General features: G+C 37.3%; 1 protein-coding gene and 1 long non-coding RNA gene across 2 annotated transcripts in view; one reads left to right on the forward strand and one right to left on the reverse strand.

The window, feature by feature from the left end:
* LOC119866896 overlaps window positions 1-8,890 on the forward strand; it is a 17,326-nt gene extending 8,436 nt beyond the window's left edge. Inside the window, exons 2-4 of the long non-coding RNA XR_005381684.1 lie at window positions 3,665-3,780; window positions 7,641-7,696; window positions 8,626-8,890. This is a non-coding gene — a long non-coding RNA (uncharacterized LOC119866896). The remainder of the gene's footprint in view (window positions 1-3,664; window positions 3,781-7,640; window positions 7,697-8,625) is intronic.
* Window positions 1-23,287, reverse strand: part of RAB27A (RAB27A, member RAS oncogene family) — a 55,189-nt gene that overhangs the window by 715 nt on the left and 31,187 nt on the right. The window contains exons 3-5 of the mRNA NM_001048130.1: window positions 17,073-17,158; window positions 14,434-14,537; window positions 9,649-9,772 (exon numbers count right to left, since the gene is read on the reverse strand). Of these exons, the coding sequence (NP_001041595.1) occupies window positions 9,649-9,772; window positions 14,434-14,537; window positions 17,073-17,158 (314 nt within the window). The remainder of the gene's footprint in view (window positions 1-9,648; window positions 9,773-14,433; window positions 14,538-17,072; window positions 17,159-23,287) is intronic.

Here is a 23,287-nt window from a genome sequence, read left to right on the forward strand (position 1 = left end):
CTACCCATCCCCTTCCTTGTGTGTGCTCAATCTATCTTTGTCTCTCTCTCTCCGTCTCTCTCATAAATCTTAAAAAAAAAAAAAAAAAAACAAAACTACCATAACAGTGTACACTAAAAAGTTTTTTTTTAAGACAATAAAATAATTGACACTAAATTCCTAACAGACAAAAACTCCTGGAAATTTTCATTCCCATTTCACAGATGATTAGACTGAGGCTCAGAAAGATGAAGTAATCTGCCCAATTTCATAAAGATAGAAAGTAGCAGGGCTAGGATTTGAATCCACAGCTGCTTGATTCCAGTGTAACCATAAATTCTACTGGTTCAAATTAATCTACTTGTATGAGGATTTCCAAAACAAATCCCTTTCACTTGCTGCACTTGGGGGAGAGAGGGACTCACACTTCCTGTAGGAGCTGACAGGCCTTTCAGCTGGACCTCGGCAATTCTCTCCTCCTTTAGGATAGCTCTTAAAAACTGGTTGAGGAACTCTCAATTCATTTAAACATTTATCCACCCACCTGTGAGTACTGCAAGACATTGTTACTCCACTAATTTTACCATGCCCATGTTCAATCCCCTTCATATACTGACTCTCAAATATCTTAACCAGAGAATGGTATGCTGAGCAAATTACATGGTCTTGGCATACCTCCTACCTGGCTACATCTTTGGTTATTGTGAGTCTTCTTAATTCCATCTTCATCTGCTGCCTTGCCAACAAAATGATGATAATGCATTTTTCCCACTCCTCTGGTCACATGCAGTATTTGATTACCAAGTATGAAGAGGGCATCCTTTGTGTGGATTCAATAAATATTTATTTATTGAGTAGTTATGATGTTATTGAGTTAAATCACTGGAGCAGTGTGTGATGCTGCCATTGTTACAAGAATACTCTTAGATTGAGAAGTCTCAGAATTTCAGCACTTATATTTTTTTCACCATGCTTTTTCTCAACTATGCTATGAAGACTCATTTAATGTCTACAGAACATTTCTCATACTTAAAAAGAAGGCTTAACCATTCTACCACCCTTCAGAAATATATTGTTTCATGGAAAAGCAGCTGAAAAACCCATCCCTCTCCCCAAGAATAATGAGCTGAAACTGAAATACAAAAAGAGAGTGAGAGAGAGAGGAGGAAGAGGAGGGAAGAATGAAAGGAAGGAGAGAGGAAAGGGAAGGAAAGAAAGAAGGAAATAAAGTTGTTGGATGGAAGAACTTGCTTATCATAGTATTGCACATCTAATTTTTTGAAATCCTCTCAAAGTCCATTATAAATAGCACATTCAAGTCCTAAGTGTCGAGTTCCTCAACTGACTCTCCATTAACCTATTTCTACTTTCCATAGTTTTTCCCTCTCAGCTCCTAAAAATTGCCTCACAGTTATTTTTGAGGTATAAATTAGAAACCATAGTTTAAAATACCTTTAAAAACTATAAAATATAGAAGTTACAAACATCTTGGACAATGGTTAAGAGCCATAACCTCGGAAGCCAGGCTACCTGGATTTAAATCCTAGTATGACTTCTTACCAACTATATAACTCTGGCAAGTTATCAAACTGTGTGTGTCAGTTGCTTCATCCGTAAACCTAAATAATATCATTAATCATGGAATATCAATACTCTTATAAGGATTAAATAAGTTAACATTTGAAGTGTTTATATCAGAATCTGACATATCATTTCTGACATGTGTGTCATTGACAAGTGTTACTTATTTCCAACACAGAATAGGTTAAGTTACAAAAGTTTGCTGGTAATTTTGTTAACACTCAGAACACATCATCTCATAGAAAAAATGTCCCTGAGTCATGGACAATCATAGCTCCAAGAGATGTGAGCAATATTATAAACATTCAATTTCCAAAGTAGCTTACAAACTATTTGATTTAATTTATAAGGTAGCTGATCTACAGTACTGCCCTAAATTCTAGTACCTGGGACCATGCTTCCTTCCCTATGTCAGGGATGATTCACTCAGACCTGTCCTTCCCAAAGTGCTTCATGCTCCAAAGCATCTGCCTACCATGAATCCGCATCAAATTCCTCACTTCCCCCAAGTGATCTTCACTAAATACAGAGAGAAACAGATTTTACTTTACTGATTAATACTGAGGTATAAATGACTGGTGCTTCTAGCAGACCTATAAGCTATTGTCTAATATATTTACTCAAGCAAATATTTAATTGGTAGAACTTCAGGGTTATAGTTTATAAATGTTTAAGTCATTCATGTTAATATTGTACATCTTTTAATAAGATGTAGCTTAGATTTAGAACTCTAAATTCAAGTAACAACCTTCTCTCCTTCAAGTATATTTTCCTGCCATTTGTGAACCTCCAGGTCATGTGACCAAGAGTCTAGTTAACAATCTTAATCTTTAGACTAATCATTCAGACTCTTCTGAGCAACTGGGGCAATGCAGTTTTTGTTTCTACAAGAATTAATGAATGTTCAAGTTCACCTGGCTCTGTTCTCCACTCTTTAAAAGCTGCCAGAGGAGAAGTGAGATCCACAGAGAATACTCTGAAATAAGACCTTCTTTCCACAACAAAATGATGCTCCAGAGACAGAAAAATGGACTGCCCAGCTTGTCCTAAGGGCAAGGGAAAGGCTAGACGATGGAGTTAGTACTATTTTTATGTCTGTATCTTCTTGACGTCCACTTTTATAAGGCATTTAGGCTACATTATCTGAACACTTCTTATCTGCAAAGAAGATAATAGTGGTTCATGGGGTCATGGCAAGGAGGAATTCCATGAGATAATACAAGTTAAGGACTTAGCACAAGCCTAGCATCCAGCAAGTGCTCAAGAAATCTTAACCTAATGGATTTTTCTTCTCTAAAAATCATACTCTGCTTTTCCTAAAGCTTACTAGGCAAAAATTTAGTAAAATTAGCTTACATTCAGGAGGGTCAACTGTCCCCCTTTTTAGCCATAGAAAGAATGATAATGTTCCTTCTCTCCACATGGTGGTGCTAATGTAGCATTAATTTACTAGAGGCAGTGTCGCCAAACCTTTGAAAAAACCCCATGCAGCTAATTGTGCTATCAATCCAAAAATGACCACTCAACAGCCATTTGGAATGCATGCAGAACACCAATTTTGGTACATTTTTTTAAAAAGAGGTTAATCACAAATGTTAAATAAAATGAGCAAAAGGGCAAACTACTTCAAATCAATGACAAGGGATGGTATTATTATCATTTGCAGGTTTTTGCCAGGATATCTATATCCTGCTCATGCAATAGGTCAGGATCCACATCAATCTGGTTTCTTTTGTATTATTTATTTCCACAAAACTAGAAAATCCTAGATGACAGTTAGAGGTTGTCAGGAATGAAAGCAATTATATTTGACGAGTCTGTCAAATAGTTCTAAATATTTGGCTCACATATGGAGCTAGATATTATAGAAAATGTTTTCACTTAATTAAGAAATGAGTCTCACTACTTTTCACAGTCTGTTGTCTTACAATAAAGGGCTGATGTATGGACTGGTTCAACCTAGGAGATTGTGCCAAATGAAATCTAGATCCTCTACTAAGTTATGTGGGGTTCTGAAAATCAGTTTTGTATGTTTAGGTTTTTTTTTCCCCCCAAGTTTTTCACCACCAGGTTAAGGCAACTATCCCTTAAAATTTCCTACCAGGTGCCATGACTCTCTGGATATGCCATCCATCACTGAACCTCGTGGTAAATCCCTCTGGGAAATGTGATTTTCATCCAATGAAATGAATCAACAAGGCTGGAATTTCCAACTTATATGTGAGTTCCCAAATAGGACCACTGTTGTTTGTTCAGGCACAGTACTTGGAGGAATTATTATTTATGCCAATTTAGAAAAATGTTCCCATGGGTGGAAATTGCACAAGTCACGAAGCCTATAAATCAGTGACTCTTAATACTGGCATATGTTACTGATGATACAATGTATGTCCTACAAGGAATATGGATCAGTCAAATCCTGATGTTTAGTTTCAGCTTATGTGTGTGGTTTTAAAACATGCCCGATGATACAGCATTATTTCTTAAATAAAGGAAGGATGTCATGAAGTATGCAATAAATCAAATTACTCAAGATAAAGCTATTCATACATTTCATCTAGTTCAGACTAGATAGGACACTGAGCATTCTGCTGAGCTAAGCCATTTGGAACCCAGAAATGGTCTGTACTCATATTATTACTGTTGTAAATAAATGTTCTTAACACATTCTTCAATCCAGAAACTCGAGCACTTTCCTTATTAAGAGCCATCCTCCTACAGTGGGGAAAGAATTATCTTAAATTTGCTACCCTTAAGAAAATAAATCTTAAAGGTTCTCATCAGAAGAAAAAAATATAATTGCATGTAGTGATGGATGTTAACCATACCTATTGTGATCGTTTTTGCAATATATACACATATCCAATCATTACATTGTACACCTAAAACTAATACAATGTTATAATCAATTATTTATCAATTTAAAAGCATGTGCTGCCCATTCCTTTGTATAGCACATGCAATATGTATACATTCAATTACCATGCTTTCATCATATTCATAATTTTCTGTATTTCCTTCAACTCAGAATCAAAAACAAAAGGCTTGTAATGACTTTCAACTATCCTGTGTGAAAAAAGAAGAGTGGGAAGGCATTTAGATGCAGCCATTTTTACTCACCAAGTCCTTGCCTGGCAACTTATGGCTGGCATTCCCTCAGTACCAATCCCTGTGTCCCTTCCCAGTCTAGATCACAGCTGATTTAATCAACTATGAAAAAGAAAAAAACCTTTCCTCAAACATGGATTTTCCAGTGATGGGTCATTAAGCACACTTCCCTCACCTATGCATGGCACAGTAAACAATTGCTTCATATTCTGTGCATAATGATTTGCCAACTATACTGTCAAGGGAAGTATCTGCCAGCACACACACCTGATAGTAACTTGACATGCATGCCAGTGGTTCTCAAAGCGCTGTCCTCAGCCACCTGCAGGAGCAATATCTAGGAATCATTTAGAAACAAATTTCTGGGCTCCAAGCCAGATCTACTGAATCAGAAATTACTTGGGAGCCAGAGTTCAGGTGATTTTTGACACACACTAAGTTTTGAGACCCAATAGTATCACCTGAAAGAGGAATGTTACCAATGCTGTTTTTTTTTTTTCCCCTAAAGATTTTATTTATTTATTTATTTATTCATGAAAGATGCAGAGAAGCAGAGACACAGGCAGAGGGAGAAGCAGGCCCCATGCAGGGAGCCCGATGTAGGACTCAATCCCAGGACTGAGAGATCATGACTTGAGCCCACGGCAGATGCTCAACTGCTGAGCCACCCAGGCATCCCAGCCAATGCTGGTTCTGTCTGCTCTTCTAACATATTTGACTTTGTAGCTATTTTTAAAAATGTTTCAGCAACAGTGTAGACTGTCCTCATTTTGACTGGCAGGAGAACAAATTCAGACAAACTTCTGTTTTGCTCCTTTGTCTGACTTCATTTATATTATTATTGAATATAACATACCAGAAAGCATTATTTTGCCCTTGTTCTAAAAAAAAACTAAAAATTACAGGAAATTAGAGGTAAATGGATTATTTGCCTACTAAACATAAAATGTCTGATATTCTTCATTATACATTCAATTCACCCTTTCCATTTTTGACTGCTACACGAATGTCTTATTCTCAGATTTACTTGTCCTTGCAGAAGAGAATTCTTGCAGACAAATATATTTTCCATATTTGTACTATAACATGCTCTTTATTAGGTTTGTGAAGTTTTTCTGAGACAGTCTTTCATTCTTCAAGCACATATATATTTAAGAGAAGCACTTATGAATCAATGATTTATTTTTAGGTACTGGGGAGAAGAGATAGCACAATAGTAACAAAAAAAATGTGAATTTATCAGACAACATACAAATGATACAAAGATGTGCCATAAACCATACTCTACCACTATTAGCATGGAGATAAACTGACCAACACAACCTTTTAGTACATGTGCAATCAATAAAAATATCAGGATTACAAATGAAAAAAAATTCTGTGAAAATGATCATTAAACTTATATACCAAATTTGTGAAATGCATGTGTACTAAATCATTTCATTAAATCTTCTGAAACTGCCAAACAGCCTACAGAACTATATATTTTTTTAAGATTTGAGAGTGAGAGAGTGTGCACGTGTGTGTATGTGTGTGCGTGTGTGTGTGTGTGTGTGTGTGTGTGTGGAGGGAAGGGGCAGAGGGAGAGAGAATCTTAAGCAGGCTTCATGCCCAGCGTGGAGCCCAACACCGGGCTTGATCTCACAACCCTGAGATCATGACCTAAGCTGAAACCAAGAGTCAGACACTTAACCAACTGAATGACCCGGGTGCCCCCAGAACTTTATTTTATTCTTCCAAATTCCTAAGGAAATTCTGTTTCCATCTCTTTCCATTCTTCTCCAGTAGATTCCATTATCTTACCTGCTAATCCTTTCTCTCATTTTAACTTAATTCAGAAACTTTAGATAGAGCCCCTCTTATGAAGTACTCCCCAGACCTTGTGAGCTGGGCACAGACAAAAGACTCCCTCCAACTTCCCCTACAGACAGAAGGCAATGTTGGGCTTTTTATACCAGGCAGGATGTGGAATCCTAAGAACCAGAACAGAAGAAACCAACAAAGTCTGAAGAAGTCGAGAGGGGGATAAAGTCAATCCTGGCTCTCTTCCAGCCCTTGAGAACATACTTGTTGGATCTAGCCAATTTTCCTAAATGCCCTATTTCTTTTGGCCTCACTAACCTACTTCTTACAAGCATAGCCTAGGTGCACGGTTTCCATTGCTTCATCACTTACTTCCTCCTTAACCCCTTGCAACATAGCTCCCAGCTCCCAGTTTCGACACTTCACTATTCTCGGTATCTGGCCCTCCCTCTTTCCTTCCCACTACACAATATGAATGCCTCTCAAGAGTAGATAAGCATATCAGAATTGCCTGTGGGGCTTTGCCAGTCTCCACCTCAGAATCACTACACCAGATCAATTGTGTCAAAGCTCAGAAGTGAGGCCCAGATCTGAGTATTTTTTTAAAAGCTCCACAGGTGCTTCTAACGTGACAATCACGTGGAGAGGTTTTTAAAGACACCAGTGCCCAGGCCCTCACCTGTGGTGGTTTTGTACCATGTCAACTTGGTTAGGTTGAACATTTCTCAGAATTTCTTTTCCAGTTAGGGAAGATCACAGGAGAGATTCAGGGGAGTTTTGGGGGTGGAAGCGAAGCAGCAGCCATTCTGTAGCTCTCATACATCATTGCTTACCTACTGGCTCATCTGGTTTTGGCATAAACCAACAACCAGACCTATACCTGCTCCACCTTCCTCCCTTAGTTTCTCCAACTCCTGGGCCAGGTGTGTGTGCTTAGCTCTGTGACAAAGGTCCCTGGCTTCTCTAGGATACCCACACCATCCAGGTCAGAGGTAACCCAGCACTGACAGGGTTTCAGTCTGTCATTATGGGTCCCAGCTGGTGTCTGCTGGTGTTTGCTCTCCACACCTTAAACCCACCTTCTTCCTGACTACCTGACCTGTGGACTTCAAGTTTCTGCATCAGAAACAACACCTTATATTATTTACCTATAATAATTTTTCTTACAGCTTAACCAGCTCTCCAAGTGCATAAGGTCAGATACCTGTAACAAATCCCTTTATATGTAAGTATGTTTCTTCAATTGAATATTGAACCACTGATAAACCACTCCAGACCAATTACCTCAGAAGCTCAGAAGTGAGGCCCAGACACAAGCATTTCTTAAAAGCTCTTCAGATGCTTCTAACATGGTTAAACACCATCTACCCAAGAGTGAAAATCTCCACATCCTATTGCAAATCTGTGCCAGATAATGTAAGCCATTAGAGTTGAGGGGACTACACTCCCCAGCCCACCTTGCCTTGTTCCACCCCTAGAATTGAAAAAGATTTAAAATCCTGTTCTGCCCCACCCTATTTTTTCTGATTTATTCCTTTTTCCTTTCCACAAATATAGCCCCTACCCACCTAACAGATCACCACAATCTCCCTGTCTCTAGTCTTTCCTCCCTCCATTTCACCCCACCCACCACCCCTAGACTGATGTAAAGAAGTACTTATCACATCCCTCCATGCTCAAAAGGCTTTCAGCAACTCCTTGCCACCCACCTCCCACACTCACCCAAGATCAAATCTACCCTCCTTACCTGGTATTCTAAACTCTCCAGACTCCGACTTCTTCCCACCTGGCCAACCTATCTTTCTACTTCTTTCCCAATGTGAACACTATCCTCAAGTGTTCTCTGGTCCTCCATCAGCCCAAAGAAGAAAAAATAGTCATCACACAATAAAGAGAGAAAGGCCCTCCTCTGGCCTCCTTGGATTCTGTAACCAGGGCCAGTAGCTGGGTAACATCCCCTACATACCATTCCATACTACCTCTCTCTCTCTACTTCCCGTTCTCAATTCTACTTGCTGCCTCCCACCTATATTAAGGGTAATTAGCATACACATTTGAGTTCTCATTGTATCAGAGGTAGAAAGTAAAGCACAAATTCCTTTGTAGAGGGGACCTTGACATTTTTAATAAGCAGCACCTAACCCCTTCTTTCAGGTCCATTTAATGCTACTGTGATGCTATTCCCAGAGCTCAAGGAAGACCAGTTTTTAGATGATTCTTCACCACAAAAATATAACCTAAACCAAGGGAATCTTCACAATCCTCTCCCAGTCGAGAAATTTCAAAGCCCATAGGCCTCCTTATATGCTGGGGCTCTCTACAGCAGCACATTGAAAGTTTCTTGCTGAATAAAGAGAATTTTCTTATCCCATGCATCTCCTACGTTCATTTTGGGGAAACTGACTTATAGTTTGGGCATCTGCCCTCAAAAGTGTCTTCCTTTAAATATCAAGAGATTAATAAAATGGTATTTTTTTAATTTATTTTTTATTGGTGTTCAATTTACTAACATACAGAATAACCCCCAGTGCCGTCACCCATTCACTCCCACCCCTCGCCCTCCTCCCCTTCTACCACCCCCTAGTTCGTTTCCTAGAGTTAGCAGTCTTTACGTCCTGTCTCGCTTTCTGATATTTCCCACACATTTCTTCTCCCTTCCTTTATATTCCCTTTCACTATTATTTATATTCCCCAAATGAATGAGAACATATAATGTTTGTCCTTCTCCGACTGACTTACTTCACTCAGCATAATACCCTCCAGTTCCATCCACGTTGAAGCAAATGGTGTGTATTTGTCATTTCTAATAGCTGAGTAATATTCCATTGTATACATAAACCACATCTTCTTTATCCATTCATCTTTTGTTGGACACCGAGGCTCCTTCCACAGTTTGGCTATCGTGGCCATTGCTGCTATAAACATCGGGGTGCAGGTGTCCCAGCATTTCATTGCATTTGTATCTTTGGGTATTGAAGCATGGCCCTCACCCAATATTTTTCCTAGGGTTCCCACTATCACATAACATTAATATGTAAAGTAGGTGTTTATACCTCCCAAGGCCTACATATGAGTGTGTTGTTTCAATTTTTTGCTTTTGCATTTTCCATTACCCATTCATGTGCTAATTTTTGAATTGGGAATGTTTTCACTAGATTTTTCTACAAAAAGACTCACCCATATTTCTCTGCAAGTCCTCTTGCATCCTCCTCTTTTACTACTCTCTGGTCTTCCAGATCACTCTTATTTCCACATAACACTATATCTGGGTTTTCACAATATGCATGCATTTGTAGTTGGCCTGTAAGAAAAATTATTATAGGTAAATAATATAAGTGTGTGATCAATGGAGAATATATGAAAAACTGTAATATGGATATACGGTCATAAGGAAATGATATGCTTTCAAAGCATCAATAACCTAATCTGCAAAACTGAATGATGGGATAGAGATCTAAACCTTATCCTTAAGCATATATCCCACCCCACCTTATTTGTGTCAGAGAGGAGTAGGAGAATTCGCTACCCCTCCAAATGTGTAGGTGTGAACGTGAGCAACCATGGTTGCACACACATGTGGTTTCTACTGAAGAAAAACCATTTGAAGAAAAAATTGAAGAATTTTTAGTGCTTATTGCTAATCTTAAAGCTCTGCTTTTTGTATAGTGTCTCTCCACAGCAACATTTTAAAAAGAACTGTCTTCCTATGAACTAGCTTGTTTCTATCTGAAATGTTTTCACATTTTTCTACAATCCTAAGGCAGATTCAATTCAATTAAAATAAGCAAAATGTAAGACTAATGAGAGAAAACCTAGAATAAATAGGAAGTGAGTCTGTCACCAGAACCAAGGGGAAGCAAAAGACTATAATTCTTATTCCACAGCTTTTATCACTTTTTACCTGAAAACCTATAAATAGGCATACTTTATAAAAAGCAATTAAACAAAAAGAGCTCCACTAATCTAATTTTCCCACTAAAAAGAGCTTTCACTAATCTAATTTCCCAAGTAAAATAAAGCCTTATTTCTTATTCACCACACCCCATAATGAAATTAAAGCAGCCCAAACTATCACAAGAAGACCTAGCTCAAAGTTGGAATGACCTAATTTATTTTTTATCATGGTTAACCAAAAAGTGTCGACATTTTAGTTCCTCATTACAAAGTTATGTTCATTATATCTTATCGAGAGAAAATCTAGTCAGCAAGTATTCACTGACCATTAACATAGGCAAGACACTTGGTGCAGATTTTCAGGGCCCTCGACCATTGCCTTCAAGAGACAACTGGGCAACAAGGCCTATAGAGAGGCAAAACCAGTCTATTCATGTTTCCAATAACTGCCATGTGCTTTTTTTCCTCCAGGAAGCTGGTAACACATGCTGTCCCCACATGCTTGAATACCCAACCACAACCTTCCTTCCAGGAATCCCCACTCTTCTTTTATGACTTGCCTCTCAGTTACCTCTACTGTGAAAGCTTTCTAGTCTCCAGAGTGGCTCTGTGCTCTATTAACCCCCATATGTGTCCAGTGTCATGATTATGAACATGAACTCAGAACTGACTATGTCTAAGGTTGAATCCTGGCTCTGCCATTTATTAGCTGTGTGACCCTGAGGAAGGCCATTTCTCCATCTGTAAATGGTAATAATAATGGTACTTACTTCACAGAGTTAAGGTATGGATTAAATGAGTTAATTCAGTGATTCTCCAGGTAAGGTCCATGGGCCTTCTTCAGGTGCTTCTAACATGGTTAAACACCATCTCACCTGAGATCAAGTCTACTCTCCTTACCTGGTATTCTAAACTCTCCAGACTCTGACTTCTTCCCACCTGGCCAACCTATCTTTCTACTTCTTTCCCAATGTGAACACTATCCTCAAGTGTTCTCTGGTCCTCCATCAGCCCAAAGAAGAAAAAATAGTCATCACACAATAAAGAGAGAAAGGCCCTCCTCTGGCCTCCTTGGATTCTGTAACCAGGGCCAGTAACTGGGTAACATCCCCTAAATACCATTCCACACTACCTCTCTCTCTACTTCCCCTTCCTTTTCAATTCCACTTGCCTTACCCTTACCAGGAAACTCGTTAGAAATGCAAATTCTCAGATCCCACCCCAGATCTACTTAATCAGGAATGCTGGCATATGGAGCCCAGAATCTGTGTTTTTTTTTTGTTTGTTTTGTTTTTTATGATAGTCATACAGAGAGAGAGAGAGAGAGAGAGGCGCAGAGACACAGGCAGAGGGAGAAGCAGGCTCCATGCACTGGGAGCCCGACGTGGGATTCGATCCCGGGTCTCCAGGATCGCGCCCTGGACCAAAGGCAGGCGCTAAACCGCTGCGCCACCCAGGGATCCCCAGAATCTGTGTTTTAACAAACACTCTAGGTGATCCAGATGCACACACACACTTGAGAACAATTAAATTAATATGATACTAACATAGCATTTAGAAGTGCTATGTAAGTATCACCAGTAATGATGTTTAATAGTGTTTATTTTGGAGACTCCTGGAAGTATGATTATTGGTGATTTTTCTTTATATTTTTTCCTTCCTAATTTAAAAAGAGGGGTGTAGGGATGGCTTTTCAGATAGAATACTAATAATAAAAATATAGAGGCAAAAACATGTAAAACATATACCTGTTGGGCTCTGATACCATTCATGTGAGGCTATAGAAGCCATGTTTACAAATTCAGGCTACTTTAGAGTTTCTTTATGAAATAGGCTGCCTCTAAATGAGGAATGACTATGGGCATGACTTTCCCATCTGAGCTCCAGGAGGACAGATGAGTGAATACAACACCACCTGATTCCTTTCAGCTATCAGATTTAAGTTCAGAGGACTCAGCTCTCTGTTCAGTCTCCTGAATTCAGCAGGGCTCACCTTTGGACTTGTATGTATTCCATTTTCCGCAGTACATGGACAGCCTTGGAGTCAAGAGAGAAAGGACTGCAATGGCAGCTCTGGAGAAGCAAAGGGAGGGTGGAGACCTGCTCTCCTCTCCCTGGGCAAGTCAGGCCCCAGGAGTCAACTACCTGTTCAATGCAACAGTACCTTTGTTCTAGTATATACCCCTCAAAAAGAAGAAATGAATGATCCCTGTAATATTCAAAATGCTAATAGGCAGAGGACAAATAAAATGTATAGATAATAAATTTTTATTCCTAATTAAGATTTGATATTATGACCTTTGACACTGAACTTTTTTTAAAGGGGGGTTGGGGGAGAATATTTTCCATTGAAGATATGAAATCCTCAAAATGTGTAAGTTTTCTCTACCTGTGCATTAAGACTTCTTTTACACTATAAGGAAAACAAAAAATGTATAGATTACACATAATTTCCCATAATTTTGTTATTTATCTAAATCATCTAAAAAGTCCAGATAGGCAAGAGCCATCTGTCTCAGAATTTCCATTTCTACCTGTGAAAACAGGTGGGTTGTTGATCTCCCAATGTTAAGATTGTATGAGCGCATCTCTAATAAGAATCTTATAAAGTGTTTGACTTAAAGCCCAGAACTTGTTAGAATGATACAAAGAAGAGGATGATGAGCAAGGGCTGAGGATAAAGGACTAGAAAATAGCCATCATCATTCAGCTTTAATCGAAATAATGAGGTGTGCAACACAAGCACCTAACAAAGTGAAGCCCATAAGCATAACTAAATTTGAGGAATTTGTACTTAAAGTATTAAATAGCTCTTCAAATCATAATGATTAACTTAGTTGAGAAGGAGCATAAAAGGCTACTGAACTGAAAGCCAAATTCCATGTCCTCAGAGAAGTTGACTACTGGTTAAGTCCCAGAGTCTTCATTCTAAAATAAAGACACACCACCTGCCTGAATCTTCCTCCAGGGTGCTTGCAAGGGTCAGATACAAAGTATGTGGAAATACTTTGAAAATCATGATCTACCACATAAATTACTTATTTAAAAACTCATTCTTAAAAATAAGATTTTCTACTATTAAAACTACAGCCAATGACCCCTTCATATTTTTTTATTTTTAAAAAGCAGGTATTTTTAAATAAGTGTTTCATTTTAAGGATTTGGATGTTAAGAATTTAACATCACAGCCTTCCCCAATAGATTCTCTAGGTTTGTGCTATTACAAACAATAGAGAAAAATGTAATGTTTGCCAACTGTTAGTGGCAGGATTTTAAGAGGCTACTAACCAATCATTTAAGAGATTGGGATCTCTGCAAAGAGCCAAGATGAAGGTAGGTGTGTGTTTCTCTCTCTCTCTTTCTGTGTGTGTGTGTGTGTGTGTGTGTGTGTGTGTGTGTGTAGCTCTGAGTACAGAAGAGACATAGAGCCAGGGGTGTGATCTATTAAGCCTTCAAGACATATTTAGCTCTATGTAGTAGATGTATTAAGCCCTGGTTGATATAAGCCTGATAGCATACAATAGGCAAGCAGATACTTAGAGATTTAACTTCTCTGGGCTTGTTTCCTTATCTATAAAATGGGGATAAGAGCATCCTCTGTGGAAAAGCCAAAAAGATTACATGGAAAGTGCTTCCATGTTCCTACAGGATAAGTACTCAAAAAAATCAAAGTTAGTATTACTAGGGAAAACAGTATTTCAGTAATGTTTGTCTCCAAAGTAAAACCTTGCTCCTTTAACAGCATTTTTATTTTATTTTTTTTTTAATTTTTTTTTCATTTATTTATGATAGTCACACAGAGAGAGAGAGAGGCAGAGACACAGGCAGAGGGAGAAGCAGGCTCCATGCACCGGGAGCCTGATGTGGGATTCGATCCTGGGTCTCCAGGATCGCGCCCTGGGCCAAAGGCAGGCGCTAAACCGCTGCGCCACCCAGGGATCCCCCTTTAACAGCATTTTTAATAGTACTAGGAGCTCCTCCAAAACAACTTACAACAGAAGCAGAATTTCAGAGAGCATTGTATTGTGAGAAGTGGGGAGCAGGAGACAGAGAAACAATATCACTTACTTATCCAGTTTCTGACATTGAGGAAACTTTGCTCATTTGTCAGATCAAAAAGCAGAAGAAATCCCATAGCATCTCTGAAGAACGCTGTTGTCAAGCTACGAAACCTAGGAACATAAAAGCAGATTGGTCACCTAAATCACGCCCCCACTCCTGAATATAAAACTAACAATAGTGCCATTGGCCTCTTCCAATAATTCATCCATGACAAATTGGGTTTTTAATAATGTGCCATTGTTTTTAATAACTTCACATTATATATGCATATAGTATTTTTTAATTACACAAAATCTAGCAAAGTATGCTATCAAATAGATACCTAGAGCTAGAAAGCATATTTGAAAATATATTGAGGCTTTATAAAATGCCAACAATTATCAAAAGTTCTATTTGGAATCCAATCTCTTAGAGAACAAAGTGATGGGTACCAGAGGGGAGGTGGGGGTGGCTGGCTGGGTGGGTGAAATAGATAAAGGGGATTAAGAGAACACTTATGCCAAGCACCAAGTAATGTATGGAATTGCAGAGTCACTATATTGTACACCTGAGACTAATATAACACTAGGACATTAACTGTACTGGAATTAAATAAAAATAAATAAAAACAAGCTGTGTAAATTTTTAAAAATTAAAAAACAAATTGAATAATGATATTCCAAAAGTGTACAAGACAGTTATTTATCACTTACATAAGTTTTTGTGTTAATGGACCATGTGATTTGAAAAACTAGACTGTTGGACAGGGATCACAAGAACTAGCTCATGAGGGATGCCTGAGTGGTTCAGCAGTTAAAGTGTCTGCCTTCTGCTCAGGGTGTGATCCTGGAGTCCTGGGATCAAGTCCCACCATCAGGTTACCTGCATGGAGCCTGCTTCTCCCTCTGCCTATGTCTCTGCCTCTGTGTCTCTCATGAATAAATGAATAAAATCTTTAAAAAAAAAAAAAAGAAAAAGAAAAAGAAAAAGAAAAAAAGAACTAGCTCAGGAGATCTTAGCTTCAGTCAAGAATTTACTGTACAGGGATCCCTGGGTGGCGCAGCAGTTTAGCGCCTGCCTTTGGCCCAGGGCATGATCCTGGAGACCCAGGCTCGAATCCCATGTCGGGCTCCCGGTGCATGGAGCCTGCTTCTCCCTCTGTGTCTCTGCCTCTCTCTCTCTCTCTGTGTGTGACTATCATAAATAAATAAATGAAAATAGCTATTAAAAAAAAAAAAAAGAATTTACTGTACAAAAAAAAAAAAGAATTTACTGTACAATTAAGAGTTAATTAGACTAAAAGCAATGGTGCTTGCTGTGTATATTTTCCTCATCCTGAAAAAGTTTGGCTTGACTTGATGTTACAATGGGTTCCATGACCTTCTAATTTCCATCTCTAAAGACGTCTCATAACTCTGATAACCATTTCTTTGGCTTTAAGGTGGGAGTGGTATTGACTTAGTCCCTATGCTTTCTTGGTACTCTCTCTCCCAAAGCTTTATTCTGCTCTCTCCCCTCTCTCTCCCTCTAAAGGTTGGTTTCCATTTTATTTCAATGGAAAGTCTGCAACTGACAGGCATAGACTCCAGGAAAGGAAATACTGGTATGAATTTGTCACCTAATCTGTTATTTTAAGTTTTCTCAAATATTTCTAATCCATGTTTTTACAAAAAGAGTTCTATATTTTACGAATACATACCAGAGTAGTTATAAATGAAAATATCTGATATTTAGATTTGGCTTCAATATAGTTTGGAGGAGGGGCTAAGAAAGGGTAGAGGTATATATGAAATAAGGCCACAAATTGATGACTATTGGAAATATGTACATGATTTTATTATACTATCCACTGTAGTATATATTTAAAGATTTCCATAATAAAAAGTTAAAAAGAGAACTCTTCAGGTGCACCTATGTGGTACAGTTGGTTCACCATCTGACTCTTGGTTTTAACTCAGGATGTGATCTAAGGATCATGAGATTAAGCCCCTTGTTGAGTACTGCACTCAGTGTGGAGTCTGCTGAAGTTTCCCTCTGCCTCTCCCTCTGGCCCTCCCCTACCCTCGCTCACTCACTCTCTAACTCTACATCAATCAATCAATCAATCAATCTTAAAAAAAAATACTTCGAGGAAACTGTGAGAAAAAAAGCTATAACTAACTGAAAGAAATTTTATATCAAGATTTCATGTGGCTTATTTTAATCAAGCAACTTCTGACCATATGAGTTAATTCCAATCAGATTTTCTGTGAGGTTTCAATAATCAGCTGAGAATAATGCATGTATGTCTGTAGTTGTCTTTGTGGCTGAGTAAATAACAAAAGTAAATGGAGCAAAGTGTCTTTAAGAAAAGAACAAGAGAAACGAAGAAAGAAGAGGAAAGAGAATGGGGGGAGGAGGAGGAAGGAGGAAGAGAAAAAAGTAGAAAAAGTAGAAAGTCCCTAAGTAAAATAGTCTATTTGAAAAGGGCTCATTTTTCCTTTGACCTTGTATGAAATAGACATCATTATCATTTCAGACTGAAATTTCCTGCAGATTTAGCAGCAAGTCTTATCTAAGTTCAGTCAACTAATCAGCTGGCCTTTTCCTGGCTCAGGTACTGTGTGAAGGGCATAGCTGGTTTTCGCTTTCCTCCAATAAGGAACAGATAACTGAAGATCTCATACCTCTCTTGCCCTGCTGTGTCCCATAATTGTAGGTGGATTCTCTGGCCTCTGCCAATGGCTCCATCTGGCCCATTGGCTCTGTATACCTAAAACAGCAAAATGAAAAAGAAAACTTTTGAGACCAGTGAAATCTTCTCACTTTTCTGTTCAGTAAAGTGCCCATAAGCATCTAGACTTCTAAAACATCCCATATGGAATACAACCTTGTTTGTATGCTATTCAAATAATTGTCTTTGGATAATATAATAATTTGTATTAAAACATAAATATACACATATATTTTTATAAATATATTATGAAATATATAAATAACACATAATTTGTATAAAAATAATAATCCATTCACCTTTCCTCAAAGTTCCCTCAAATCACTAGTATTTTTCCCTATACCATCTTTATTTATTTTTAAAGATTTTATTTATTTATTCATGAGAGACACAGAGCGAGAGAGAGGCAGAGACACAGGCAGAGGGAGAAGCAGGCTTCACTCAGGAAGCCTGTGCAGGACTCTATCCCAGGACTCTAGGATCATACCCTGAGCCAAAGGCAGACGCTCAACCACTGAGCCACCCAAGCATCCCTCCCTATTCCATCTTTAAAAAGTATTCTGAAGCAATTTTATAAGAAGGACCTCTAGGGGATCCTTGGGTGGCTCAGTGGTTTCGCACCTGCCTTTGGCCCAGGGCGCAATCCTGGAGTCCCAGAATCGAGTCCCGTGTCGGGCTCCTGGCATGGAGCCTGCTTCTCCCTCTGCCTGTGTCTCTGCCTCTCTCTCTCTCTCTCTCTATGTCCATCATAAATAAATAAAAATAAATAAATCTTTAAAAAAAATAAGAAGGACCTCTAAAGATCTCTTTCCCCATAAAAGCAATGAAACACTGGCAAAAAAAAAAAAAAAAAAAAGCCAAAATCCACTTTTTCCAAACTCTGAAAATTAAAAAGGCTCACAACATTCTAAGAAGCATCTATTTAAGAAAAATGGCTGAATATCAGTAAAAACAATAAATTTTGTGCCATTTTAACTTTTCCTATCCCATACCATTCTCCCCAACTCCTAGTAGCCTTGAAAACCAAGAGATGAACCATCTGGGGCTAACAAAAGCCTAACCAAAAAACTTGAAAAAGAAAAGAAATGAGATGTACATAGGGATATTTGAAAAGCTCCAAAGTGTTCCTTGGAAAGTTCCAGGCTGGTCTCATGTAAAGGGCTGAACATATGCCTAGGAAAGAATTGAAAAGACCTTATTGTCTTATCTCTAGCTAACTTTGATGCTCTTCTCAAGCAGGAAGTGAAGGCTAAGGCAGAGCTACAAATTGACTGCAGGAGCATTAGGCACATGTTCCCAAATGGGCATGCACACACGAACATGAACACACACACATACACACACACACACACACACACACAATGTGTCAGAAAAAGATGACAGACTTACTAGTTCAAGAAATCTGTACACTCAGGGACACCTGGGTAGTTAAGTCAGTCAGTTAAACATCTGACTCTTGATTTCAGCTCAGGTCATGATATCAGGATAACGAGATAGAGTCCCAAGTCAGGCTCTGTGCTCAACACAGAGTCTGATTGAGATTCTCTCTCTCCTTCTCCCTCTGCCCCCCTTCTTAGGAAGTGGGGAGGAATCGGACTCCAGAGGATGCTAGATTATATTATTCAAAATGTCCAGCTTTCAATAAAGTATATGAGACACAAAAATAAAGTATGGTTCATACACAGGGGGAAAACAAAATCAGCAGAAACCATCCCTAAGGAAGGTCAGATGTTGGACCTACTAAATAAAGACTAAATAAATCAGCTATTGTAAACATAATAAATCAGCTATTGTAAACATGTTCAAAGAACTAAGAGAAATCATATTTAAAGAATTAAAGCATGGGGGTGCCTGGGTGGTTCAGTTGGTTAAGTGTCTGCCATTGGTTCAGGTCATGATCCTAGGGTCCCGAGATCAAGCTTCAAGTCAGGCTTCCTGCTCGGCCCAGAGGCTGCTTCTCTCTCTCTCCCTCTGCTTGTGTTCATTCATTCTCTCTCTCACTCTCTCAAATAAATGAAAAACATTTTTTTTAAAGAGCTAAAGAATAATGCCTCATTGAATAGGGAATGTTAATAAAGAGATAGATATTGTAAAAAGTAAGTTGCTGTAAAAGGAATAATAAAGACAGTGCTTTAGGCTGAGATAAAAGGACACTGGGCAATAAGTCAAACCCATAAAAAATAAAGAGCACCAAAAAGACAACTACATAGATAAATATAAAAGACAGTAGAAATGCATTTTTATAATTCTTTCTTCCATCTGATTAAAATACAATTGAATGAATAATTATAAATCTATTGATGGGCACATAGCATATAAAGATGTAATTTGTATGACAATAACAGTGCAAAGGAGGGAGTAGAAAATGAAGCCATATGTAAGCAGAGTTTCATGATAGTATTGAAATTAAGTTGGTATTAATCCAAACTAGACTGTTAAATTAAGATGATAGTTGTAATTCCTAGGGTACCAACTTAAAAAATGACTCAAATATATAGTAAAAATAATGAACGACAAGGGAATTAAAATGTCATACTAAAAAGTATATGACACAGGCAGCCCTGGTGGTGCAGCAGTTTAGCACCGCCTGCAGCCCAGGGCATGATCCTGGAGACCCTGGATCGAGTCCCACGTCAGGCTCTCTGCATGGAGCCTGCTTCTCCCTCTGCCTGTGTCTCTGCCTCTCTCTCTCTGTGTGTCTCTATGAATAAATAAATAAAATCTTTAAGAAAATAAAAAAATAAAAAGTATATGACACAAAATTAAGTAGTCATGAGAAAATATAGGAACAAAAAATAAGACAGAAAACAAGTAGCAAAATGGCAAACATAAATGCTTTTTATCAGGAATTATATTAAATAAATTACTCCAAATAAAAGGCAGATACTGACAAAATGGATTTAAAAACATGATCCAACTATGTACTGTCTACAAGAGACATACTTTAGATTCAAAGACACAAAGAGGTTGTATATAAAAGGATAGGAGGAAAATACCATGCAAATAGTAACTAAAAGAGATCTGGAGCTGTACTAATATCAGGGAAAAAACACTGAGACAAAAATTGTTATTGAGGACAAAGAAGGATATTTTATAATGATAAAAGGGTTACTCTATTGAGAACATATAGGGAGAAAGGGGGAGAAATAAACATGCCAATCATTATATTGGAAGACTTCAAGACTCACTTTCTATAATGGATAGATGAATAAATAGGCAGATGAACAAGGAAACAGAAGGCTTACCACCACTATAAACCAAGAACATAAAAGACATCTATGGAACACTTCAGAACATATTCTTCTCAGGTATACATGAAACATTCTCAAAGACAGGCAATATGTAAGATCATAAAACAAGCCTCAATAAACTTAAGTCTGAAATAATACAAATTATGTCTTCACTCAAAATGGGGTAAAATTAGCAATTATTAGCAGAAAAAATTTGGAAAATTCACAAATACATTTTACACAGTCTTAAATTAACAGAGTCTTAAATAACTGATGGGCCAAAGAAGAAACACAAGGGAAACTAGAAAATACTTTTAGATGGATAAAAATAAAAGCACAACTACAAAAAAAAAAATGATCAAATGAAGCTAAGGCAGTTACCAGAAGGAAATTTATAGCAATAAACACCTATATTAAAAAAAGAAGATCTCAAATCAATAACTTAACTTTCAAACTTAAGAAATTAGAAAATAAGAGAAATTAAACCAAAATCAAACAGAAGGAAAGAAATAATAAAGAGTGGAAATAAGGTATCTTTTCTTTGAAAACATCAAACAAATTGATTGATCTTAACAGCTAGACTGATCAAGGATAAAAACAGAAGACTCAAATTCCTAAAATCAGAAGGCTTTCAAAAGATCTCCTGTATAACCAGATATACTATAAATAATAAAAATTAAAATTAAAATAATTTGTTAAAGATTTAGTTATTTGAGAGAGAGCACAAGCAGAAGAGGCAGAGAGAGGGGGGAGAGGGGATCTCAAGCTAACTCCATGCTGAATGGGGAGCCCAATGTGAGGCTAGATGTCACAACCTGAGATCATGACCTGAGTAGAAACCGAAAGTCAATGAACTATGTCACCCAGGTGCCCAAATTAAAATAATTTTTAAAGAAATTTTTAAGAAGGACAACACTACCAACCTTACATATATAAAAATATTACAAATGAATACTATGAACAATCATATGCCAAAAAATTAAATAATCTATAATAAATTGAGAAATTCCTAGACACAAACAACTGAAACTAACTCAAGAAGAAATAGAACATATAAAGAAACATATAACTAATAAGGAGACTGAATTAGTAATCGAAAACTTCCCACAAAGAAAAGGGCAGGCCCAAATGTCTTCACTGGTGAATTTAAGCAAGTGCTTAAAGAAGAATCAACACCAATTTTCCCCAACTCTTCCAAACACTTTTCAACTCATTTTATAAGGCCAATATTATCCTAACACCAAAACTAAAGGTATCATGAGGGGGAAAAAAATCTACCAACCAATATCCATTCTAAGTATTGACAACAAAATACTAGCAAACAGAATCCAGCAACATATAAAAAGGTTTATATACCATGACAAAGTGAAATTTATCACAGGAACAGCAAGGATGATTTAACTTACAAAAATCAATCAATATAATACAATACATTGTAGTAGAATAAAGGACAAAAATCAATAACTATCTCAATAGATGCAGAAGAAAAGCCTTTGAAAATATTCAACATCTTTCATGATAAAAAAAAAACTACTCAAAAACAGAAAAGAATGTCCTCAGGTTGAAAAACAGCATCTATGAAAAAACACAGAGCTTACATTATACCTAATGGTAGAGGTCTGAATGCTTTCTCCCTAAAATCAAAAACAAGATGAGGATGTCCCCTCTTATCAGTTCTATTCAACATTTTACTAGAGGTTCTTGCCAGGGTAATCAGGCAAGAAAAAGAAATAATGCATATCCAAATTGGAAAAGAAGAAGTAAAAGAGAAGATGGTGTGATCTTGTATATAGAAAATCCTAAGGAATAAATATAAATATACACACACAATTTGAACTAACAAACAAGTTCATCAAGGTTTCAGTATACAAGATAAATTCACAAAATAAATTATATTTCTATAGTGGCAATGGACAATTCAAACTGAATTAAGAAACAATTTACAAAAGAATGAAAAAGATACTGAAGAATAAATTGAGCAAAAAAGTGTACAACTTAAACTTTGAAAAAGCTACAAAACATTGTTGAAAGAAATGAAAGAAGATCTAAATAAAATGGAAAAATATCTCATGTTCATGGATCAGAAGATGTAACATTATCAACAACCAATATTCCTGAAATTTATCTACAGATTCAGTGCAATTCCTATCAGAGTTTCAGCTGGCTTCTTTGTAGAAATTCCACTTGAATTCAAGTGGAATTGTAAGGAATCCAAAACAATCTTGAGAAAGAAGAACAAGGTGGGAGGACTCATGTTTCTCAATTTCAAAACTTAGTACAAAGCAGATGTAATCAAGATAGTACTGGCTTAAGGATAGACATCTAGATGACTAGAATAGAATTGAGAGCCCAAAAATAAACACATATTCATGGTCAATTGATTTTTCAACAAGAGTGCCAAGATCATTCATGGGGAAAAGAATGGGCTTTTCAATTGTTGGACCCCTACCCACACTGTATACAAAAATTAACTCAAAATGGATCACAGACCTAACCATAAGGGTTATAACTACTTATATGTATATATTTAAAAGGACATTTATCCAGAATGTATTTTTAAAACTCTGAAAAGTGAAGAATAAAAAGACAACCAATTTCAAAATAGGCAAACAATTTGAATAGACATTTCTCCAAAGATTACACAAATGGCTAGTAAGTACATGAAAAATAATTATTGCTCAAAAACGTGTCATTAGGGAAATTTATGTCAAACCTACAATGAGATATCACTTCACATGCACTGGAATGGCTATAATCAAATAGACAATAACAAGAGTTGGTAAGGATATGGAGAAAATGGAACTCTTTCCATATTGCTGGTAAGAATATAAAAAGTGCAGCAACTTTAGAAAATTTGGAGGTTACTCAAAGTTAAACAGAGAGTTATCATATGGCAAATTAATTCTATTCCTAGGTGTATACCCAAGAGATTTGGAAA

The sequence above is a fragment of the Canis lupus genome, chromosome 30 (assembly GCF_011100685.1).
Source record: "Canis lupus familiaris isolate Mischka breed German Shepherd chromosome 30, alternate assembly UU_Cfam_GSD_1.0, whole genome shotgun sequence".
NCBI classification, from domain to species: domain Eukaryota; kingdom Metazoa; phylum Chordata; class Mammalia; order Carnivora; family Canidae; genus Canis; species Canis lupus.